General features: G+C 38.9%; 1 protein-coding gene across 1 annotated transcript in view; it reads right to left on the bottom strand.

The window, feature by feature from the left end:
- Positions 1–412: 412 nt before the first annotated feature.
- The window catches only part of TMPRSS7 (transmembrane serine protease 7), a 101512-nt gene continuing 91989 nt past the window's right edge, over positions 413–9935 (bottom strand). Inside the window, 3 exon segments of the mRNA XM_043997077.1 lie at positions 413–583; positions 3100–3236; positions 8005–8273. Of these exon segments, the coding sequence (XP_043853012.1) occupies positions 413–583; positions 3100–3236; positions 8005–8273 (577 nt within the window).

Below are 9935 nucleotides of genomic sequence, written 5' to 3'. Positions count from 1 at the left end.
TTATAGCACTTTGCCTAAACTACTCCCTCGAATTTATCTTAATCTCCCTCTTTTATGTCATAATTACTTGTGTACATGTACAGAAAGAGGTGAGAGGTTCCTTCCTTAACAATCAGATTTGTGTCCTATTTATCTTTTTAGCCCTAGTGCTTACCATAGCTCCTCATACACAATAAGTACTAAATATATGTTTACTGAATGAATGAGTTAGTGACTAATGAACACTAACAGGAAAATCTATCTGAATAAACCTGCATATCATTCTGCCCTCTGTCTGTAACCCAGCAATATGTGTGTGATCTATGACATTTCCTGAAGAAAAATGGACATGAGCTGTTAGTAATGACTAAATCATTTTAATGGTATTCTCACATAGTGCACATTCAAAATTCCATGGCAATCACATCCGGGGTTACAAAAGAGAAGGTACGTATTTGTGAATCCAGGGAACAAAATTTGACACCCTTGTGTAAACACCGGGAAAGTCTGCTCTTCCACATCCACGTCCCCAGCTAACAATGCCAGTCAAAATCCATTTTCCATCACTTTTTCTTTGACATGATAAGGGTCCACCCGAATCTCCCTACAACAAGATCATGTCTGTGTCAGCCACATTTGTCCCACAAGAAATTGTTAATTGTTTTATTAATGTTTTCAAGGTATTTATTTCAAAAGCAACCTGGTTTAGGCATCATTCTGACCACATTCCTCTTGGCTAGGACAGTCTCTTAATCTGCCACTGAGATATTGAGAAGGAAAGAGAATCTTTAAATGTCAGCTCACATCTGTTTATGCCATTGATGGCTAGCTTCATTCAACCAAAGATATTTGGTGTTTAGGAGACTTGAGTTTCCATCTAACCACTATTAAGCCTCAGGTGGCTATGAATCTATGAATTGCTCTCTCAGAGGCATCATGAAATAGTGGTTAGAGAACAGACCTAAAAGCCAGAATGGCTGAGGGCAAGCCATTTGACCTTTTAATTCTCTAAACAGCTCCCTAAGAGTAGGAAATGTGGAGAAAATGCTGACCTGCATTAGTATGGGGAGTGAAATCACAGGTTCAAAACTTATTCTGGAGTGTTTGTTCTAGTATTGTTTCTTTGAATAATAATTGCATTGAATTCTTTTTATGACAATTGGATTACTGTAACTCTATAGAATCCCAGGATTGTGAAAACTCAGAAATCAAATGTCTTGACAGCATAAGGCAAATTTTCCTCACATCACTCACATACTTGATTTAGGGTCACTATGGATAGTGAGAAAAATAGGCTCAGATTAACTTCGGGTTTTTCATCACACCAAATATACTTACTCTAGCTAGTCTGCCTTCTGATCTAATATCACCTTAAAGTCAGAAGGTAGGGGCAGCTAGGTGGCACAGTGGGTAAAGCACCAGCCCTGGATTCAAGAGGACCTGAGTTCAAATCCAGCCTCAGACACTGGACACTAGCTATGTGACTCTGGGTAAGTCACTTAACCCTCATTGCCCTGCCCCACCGCACAAAAAGTCAGAAGGTAGGAGGATTTTAGAGTTTTGAAGGACCTTGAAGAAAATCCAATTCTTTTCCAGATAAAGAAACTAAGGATGAGGGTAATTAAATGACTTGCCCAAATTTCCATAGATAGAGACCAGATTTGAACCCTGGTCTTCTGATCCTGTTTCCTTTCTCTTACACTGAGACCCCTAGATCTGGGGTTGGCAGTCTATGCCTTGCATACCAATAGAGGTATCTGAGGTGACTTATGAGCAGTTGGGGTCATATAGAGAAATGAGTTAAAGTACAGCAAAAAATTCCCTTTGCCTTCTAACAACTACCTTCCCACTCTTGGAGGCCTTCTCTTCTCTCTCCAAGTCTCCTTGGGACTATACTGTACTAGCCAGGAAGGTAAGGTTCATGGGACTATTCTTATGCTATGCCTCCAGTGGTACCAGTGCCTATGGGCTCAGTCAAGCTGTCTCTTCATTCATAGAGATAGCTACTGCCTATCTAATTGTAATAAATGGGATGAATGAATGAAGACTTGGAGTACTGCTTTGGTTCCTCCTGTCCCCTGGAGCTGAGGGACAGGGGGAGAAACCAGAATTTACCATCGGGGTAACATTAATAAAATAATGGAATATGAAAGTTGAATGGAATCTTATCTAAACATAATTCAATCACCTCATTGTACAAAAGAGGTCAATTGAGGAACAGAGAAATGAATAACTTGCTACGGTCACACATCTATTTAATTTTGAAAAACCAGCAAACACAATCTGCATTAACCATGAGGCAAAGTTGATGCTGAAGTGTGTTCTTTAGCTTAAAGGGCACTCTGGCTCTAAAGAAGCTGCAAATGAGGGAACAGACAAGTTTCTTAAGAAACACACTAGCATGTACAGATAAAATTATGTCATTTCTTGTTCTTTTCCATCCTTAGACTAATGGTAAGAAAATCAAAGTTGAATGCTGCCAGTCTCTCCAAAATCCTTGCACCCACTGCCTAACAGCACCTGGGACATAGTAGCTGCTTAATAAATATTCACTGATTGATTAGAAACAATGTAGCATATAGGAAAAAAATGTATTAGAACTAAGAGAGACAAGAATTCTAGTCCCAGTTCACTACTAAGCTGTGTGACATTAAACAAGTCATTTAATTTCTCTGTTATCTTAGCTTTCTCATGACACCTAGGAACAGAAAAAACAGTAAGGTATAAAGGGCACATAGGTGATTCAGTGGATAGAGCACCAAACCTAAGTTCAAATCTGGCCTCAGATACTAGCTGTGTTCCTCTAGGAAAGGCACTTAACCTGTTCATCCCAGTTTCCTCATCTACCAAGGAGAAGGAAATAGCAAACCACTCCACTATCTTTGCTGAGAAAATCCTGAATGGGGTCATGAAGAGTCGGGCACAACTAACTGACTAAATAACAATAAAGGAAAACACATGGGATTAGAAGAAGGAAGCTAAACTCGAATTCTAGTACCCAGTAATAAGGGTTACTCTTGTCTAGGTCACTTCAGATACTTCTGAAGGAAGTTCCAATATGATAATATGCCTCAGAAAGTAGAATGTACTCTCTGAAACAGAGAAACTTTGATGACTTACTTTGCAAGCATCTCTCTTCCCAGACATTACACCAGCACAAAGCATCCGAGAAGTAACAATTCCATATGTGGAAACACATACAGTTTGGTCTATGAGCTCGACTTCAGCTTGCTGTAGAATTGTAGAGCCTTTGCTATCTAGAAACAAACAAAAAAGATGGAAGACAGGAATAAAACACACACACACACACCCCTCTCTTTTTAACTGTAGAACTATTAGTCAGAATCACTTATTGACCTAAAAGTTAAGATCTCAGCCAGTTGACTCAGTAGAGTATTATGCCTAGAGACAGTTCAAATTCAGCCTTGGACACTTACTAGCTATGGGACCCTGGGCAAGCCACTTAGTTTCTGTTTGCCTTAATCCACTAGCGAAGGAAATGGAAAATCACCCCAGTATCTTTGCCACAAAAAAAAGAAGAAAAAAAAAGAAATCCTATCAACAGTATGGTCCACAGGGTCATGAAGAGTTGGATCTGACTGAATAACTGAACAAAAAAAAATAAATTAGGAAGGGCCCACGAACACAATGTCCTCAAAGTAACCATGGGTTAAAGTTGGGGAGCATTTAGCAGCATGTACCCAATAGAGATGGAAGAGGGATCAGGGGCAGGAGTTTGAGGTCTCGTTTTTTTTTTAAGTGATATAAAAGTGCTATTGTTGGTGTTGTTGAGTCGTTTCAGTCATGCCTGCCTCTTTATGACAACATTTGAGGTTTCTTGGTAAGGATACTGGAGTGGTCTGTCATGTCCTTCTCCAGCTCATTTTATTGATGAGGAAACTGAGGCAAACAGGGTTAAGTGACTTTTCCAGAATCACATAGCTAGTAAGTATCTGAGGCTGGATTTGAACTCATGAAGATGAGTCTTCCTGACTCCAGGCCCAGCACTCTATTCACTGTCCAAATTCCATATTAGGGGAGAGGGATGATTATAAAAGTAGATGGAGAAAAGAGTAGTCAGACAGATAATGTGAGATAATGAACAGATTGCTACAACTAGAGTCAGGAAGACCAAGTTCAACCACACTGAACTTACTGGCTGTGTGACACCAAAAAAGTCACTTAATGTATTTCAGACTCTTTTATCTTCTATGAAATGAGTATAAGAATACCTACAAAACTTACTCCTATAGGACTGTTGCATAAGTGATGATATACTGCATGCCAAGTGCTATGACAACCTTAATGCACTATATAAAGAAATGTCATTTCTTCTTAGGAAAAACCAGAGAAGGTAGTGTCCAAAAAGCCAAGGAAGGAAAGACGATCCAAGAGAAGGGGTGTGCAACAGTGACAGAAGCTCCAGACTGAGAAAAGGCGATTATATGTAATAAGAGATCATGGATCACTTTAGAGAGAGCACTTACAGCTGAGTTTTAGGTTTCAAAAGCTAGATTGCAATGGATTGAGAAGTGTTTGGTAGGTGAGGAAGTGCATCCAAGGAGAATAATTGACTTTCTAGGAGTTTGGCTGAGAGAGAGACAGGGGAAGGAACATTCAAGAAAAGTTTTTGTGCTTCTTGTTTAAGAATACAGGAGAGGGACTGTTACTAGACATCAGAGAAGGAGATATAAAGAAAGGAGGTGAGTGAAGTATAGAGAAACCAAAGGATCAGAGTTCTCTGAAATGATGGAGAGCAACAGGTGCAAGCAGATGAATTGCTTTAGCAAAAAAGAAAAAGCACATGTCCTAACAACTGGAGTAAAAGAGGAAAGAAGGGAGAATTATTTTGTGGGTTTTGAGATATGGAGTAGAGCATAAAAGGGATTTGTTTCACAACACAAGGCTTCTATTTTTAAAAAAAGAGGAGGTAAGACCCTATGCTGAGAGGAAATTGACAATAGTATGGGGTGGGGGGTGGGGGCTAAGGGAGTCAAGAAAACCTTAGAATCATAGACTTGCAAGAGACCTCAGAGGCCATCTAGTCCCATCTCTATTTGGAAGGAAATCCCACCATAATATACTAGAGAAGTGGTCAGCAGGTTTGGAATAGCTAAAGTTTGGAGGTGAAGAGAGCATTGTAACAATCAAAGGGTTGCTATGCAATCAGCAGGGAGGGCTCAGTTGAGATTAGATAAAACAAACTTGGAGTAAATCAAGGTGGCATTGTTACATGAATTCAGGATCAAAGATTGAGAACTGGAAGGGACCCATGAGTTCATTTAGTCCAAATTCCTCATTTTTCAGATGAGAGGTTGAGGCCAAAAAAAGTTATATAACCTGACCAAGGTCACACAGCCAGTGCCTAAGGGTTGAAGGTGAGATTTGAACCTAGATCTTCCAAACTCCAAGTCTAGTACTCCATTCCACTACATCATACTTTTCCCAACAGTATTAGACATCATGTAATAACAAAGAAGGTGAATGGTGGAGAACTATGCCTGGTACATAGTTAGTCCTTAATCAATGCTCTCTCAGAAAAAGTAAATGTGAAAAAAAAATCTTTTTGAAGCAAGTTTCTATGATATAGGCCTCATTTGTCAAACATACAGAGAACTGAGTTAAATTTATAAAAATAAGAGCCATTCCCCAACTGATAAAAAGATACGAAGTTTTCAGATGGTGTAATCAAAGTTGTCTGTTGCCGTATGAAAAAAAATGTTCTAACTCACTGTTGATTAGAGAGATGCAAATCAAAACAATTCTGGCATACTACCTCATTTCTATTAGATTGGCTAATAGAACAGAAGAGGAAAATAACAAATATTGGAGGACATGTGGTAAAAATGAGACATTAATGCAGTGTTGGTGGAGATGTTAACTGATTCCACCATTCTTTAGAGCAATATGGAACTATGCCTAAAAGTCTATAAAATTCATGCATACTCTTTGACCTAGCAATACCACTACTAGATCTGTATCCAAAAAGAGATTAAAAAAAAAGGAAAAGGACCTATAAGTACAAAAATATTTATAGCAGATCTTATTTGGTGGCAAAGAATTAGAAAATGAGGCATGCCCATCAATTGGGGAATGGCTTAAAAAAAATTATGGCATGTGATTATGACGGAATACTATTGTGGTATAAGAAATGATGAATAGTATGCTCTCAGAAAAACTTGGAAAGACTTACATTAGCTGATGCAAAATGAAATATACTGTGTACAAAGTAACAACAATATTGTAAAATGATCAGCAATACAATGATTCAAGATAACCCAGAAGGACTTATGGTGAAAAATGTTATCCACCTCCAGAGAAAAAACTGATAGTGTCTGACTACAGATAAAAGCATAATTTTTAACCTTATTTTTCTTGAGGTTTTTTTGGTTTGTTTTCTTTTACAACATGACTAATATGGAAATGTTTTCTACTACTACACATGTATAACCCATATCAAATTGCTTGCCTTCTCAAAGTGGGGGTGGGGTGGAGAAAGGAAGAGAATTTAGAATTCAAAGATTTTTAAATGGATGTTAAAATTGGTTTTACATGTAATTGGGGAAAATAAAATACTAAATAAAGTAAAATGAACAAGAAAAAAATCAAAAATAAATGTTCTCTCTTTCATCAGTCTGTCTGTCTACTAGAGGTAACCCAGGATTGAGGTTTGGGAAAACAGGAATAGTGATAGAACAAAGGGGCCAAAGACTCAAGGGTAAAAGATTGTGTATAACTACAGGGTCAGGACTGTAAAGAAAAGACAGCACAAGAGTGATGACCTAGGAAAACAGGGATGAGTGAAAGGAATTAAGGTTGTGGTGATGATGGAGAATAAATTTAGGAGTGAATGGATAATTAAATTATGGAATTACTAAGTAAGGGCAGGCACACCCAGTTCTTTGGGCACTTGCCAGGAAAGACTGCAATTGACAGAAGGAAACAAGCAACAATTACATTTTAATAAGGCAAAGAGATAAGCAGCAGAAATGGTACAGAAGCAGAAGGCAGCTCAGGGATGAAGACAGACAGCATGGAGAATGGAATAAGGATGAGGAGAGGCAGAGAGTATCTCTCTTTTCTTTCTTTTTTTTTGCAAGGCAATTAAGGTTAAATGGCTTGCCCAGGGTCACACAGCTAGTAAGTGTCAAGCGTCTGAGGTCAGATTTGAACTCAGGTCCTCCTGAATCTAGGGCTGGTGCTTTATCCACTGCACCACCTAGCTGCCCCAAGGCACATCACTCACATAATCGTGGAGTAGAACTGGGAGCTTGTGGGGGCTGGAGTTTGAGGTCTCATTTTTTATAGTTTTTTTTTGGGGGGGGGAACAGACCAGTTCCTATCTGTGCTACCTTGGGATAAATTCATGAACATATCTTAATCATCTCAAAGTTATTGGTAAAACTTCAAAGTCATCATCTCAAACTTATCAGCACTTTTTTGATGTTCTGTTGGTCTGGAACTGTGGTCTGCATACTGGATTTTGTCTGGAATTTACATACCATAGGACCAGAAGCCTTAACAAGTAACATCTAGGTGGTTTCCCCTGATTCAGCACATATTGCAAGGACATGAGTTTTAGTTGATATATGATACAATTTGTAAATAACGTTCTTTTGATCTTTGGGATGGTTCATATATTACTTCTAGAGTCCCCTTTGCAAATCTCATTTCCTGATAAAACTCACTGACTAGAAGGGGAGGGGATGGTCAGGAAGCCCAAAATCAAAAGCAATTTTAACCCTGCGAGTAAAGGAGAAGAATGGTGGAAAGGTAAGTTATTATGAGAGAAGGACTTCAGAGTTGATCATAGAGGTGGAAGTTATATGAGATAGTAATATCTAATATATAATCATCATTGTGGGAGGCAGAAATGAAATAAAGATGTAGGTCATGGGATTTGAGTAGGCTGATGAACTGGGAGGCTCAGGTATTTGAAGGGCTATGAGTGTGTATATAAATTATTGTGCCCAGCATGCTGAAGGAGAACAGCTATGGGGAGGCAATGAACAAGTGGTTCCTCACCTGCTTCATTCCGTCGTCCCCAGCCTGTTATCCAGCACTTCTCTCCACTGTGCACCTTCTGTCCAACGGGAGGAATACATATTGGCTGAATTACCTGCTTCATGGTTTCAGGCCAAGCAGTGCTCAGCTGCAGCAGGGCAATATCATAGTCAAAGGTTTGGCTGTTGTAGTACTCATGAACCACAATTCTTCTCACCGGAGAGACAAACTTGGCATTACCTTGTATATACATTCCTAAGTGAGCAGTCCATGGCCTGGGGTCAGATAACCTGGTGGAAAAGGAGCAGGGTGCAAGGGCATCAATTTCTAGAAGCATAAACCAAAAGGGGTAGTGAGGACAATAGAAAAATGAAGCCCAAAGGATAGGGCATTAGACATAGTTATTGCTACTGACATCAGACAAGGAATAAGATAACTTTGCGCTTCACTATCCCTGTTTGTAAAATAGTGGCAATCATTAATGCATTCTTATTTCCTTGCCAAAGACAAGGGGAGGGGGAGGGGAGGGGGAGGAGGAGAGGGAGAGAAGAGATTTACTTCAATACTTTAATAAATCTGTGATATAATCCACGTGGTGTCTCCCTTCCAAGGTACAGATCACATCATAAGGCAGTTGAATCAGATGAGATCCCTTCCCCCAGAGACAAGCAGAGAGAGACAGTTGGAATAACTGATAAATATAACTGATGAACCCTTAAATAAGCCAAAGGAATTTTACTAACTCCTGTGATCTTCTTTAGCTAGCTTATATGTGAATGGTATATTCAAAGTGAGTCTACTAAACCTAGATGGATACATTCATAAAGGGTTCCAATTTCTCTCATCCTCTTTCTTTCTTTACCCAAAACAACATAAGCTCCAACATTCAGGAGATATACAGATGAGTCTGTGAATCATCAGTTGTTATATCCTCCTCCCTGGTATGTATCTCTTTGTTGCCCATTCAGTTTCCTACAGTTCTAATTCTCCAGATACTGTGGTATTCCATAACCCATAGCCATATAATATCACTTTAAAGAGTGATGTAAAAATATGGGATGTGTCAGGAAAACATCTTGAAATTCTCAAGTTTGTGTAATTTTCCCAAATGCAATCTACCTCACTTTTTCTCCTCTTCAATTCAATAATCTTGATACTCCTGCTCAATCAGTATTTACTCAGTTCATTATGCTTTATTGGTACTAGTGGTTATCTATAAGTAAGATAAATAGAATAATTGTTAGAACAAGAAATACAGGGGGCAGCTAGATGGTGCAGTGGAGAAAACACCAGCTCTGGATTCAGGAGGACCTGAGTTCAAATCTGACCTCAGACACTTGACACTTACTAGCTATGTGACCCTGAGCAAGTCATTTAACCCTCATTGCCCTGCAAAAAAAAAAAAAAGAAGAACAAGAAGTACATAGGTTGGAATTAATTGACCCTCTATTTACTGATGATAACATCCATGTATTGATAGTTATATTGCTTTTAATTGATAGATTTGTATTATATAAATTTATAGTTTGTCATTTAGGCCTCTATTAATCTGTGTTAGGAATAAAAAAATGTAGACTTGCTGTACTCCCCCTGATTCCTATGAATGTGCTTTGAGAGCTGCTGTGTTCCAGAAAACCAGTTTCCCCTTTTACTTTGTTCTTCTGTGCCTAATGTTCATAACATACTGGTGGGGAAATCTCAGAATTCTGTTGCCTAATCACTGACCAAACACTTGTAACTGATACACGTGGAAAGATGGATGACTCGACTTTGGTGAGTGGGGGGCATTTTCCTTTTACTGATCATGTGGATTTCCCCTTTTGGAATGGACTAGTCAAAGGGTTGTACTTTCTGCCTCAATCTATTTTTGGCATCCACTCAGTTGCTATAAAAGAAGCAAATCCTGGGGTAAAATGATCCTTGAGTGTAGAGGAGAGTCTTGGATCTAATTT

The sequence above is a fragment of the Dromiciops gliroides genome, chromosome 3, assembly GCF_019393635.1.
Source record: "Dromiciops gliroides isolate mDroGli1 chromosome 3, mDroGli1.pri, whole genome shotgun sequence".
NCBI classification, from domain to species: Eukaryota; Metazoa; Chordata; class Mammalia; order Microbiotheria; family Microbiotheriidae; genus Dromiciops; species Dromiciops gliroides.
This window is presented reverse-complemented; position numbering and strand designations above follow the sequence as displayed.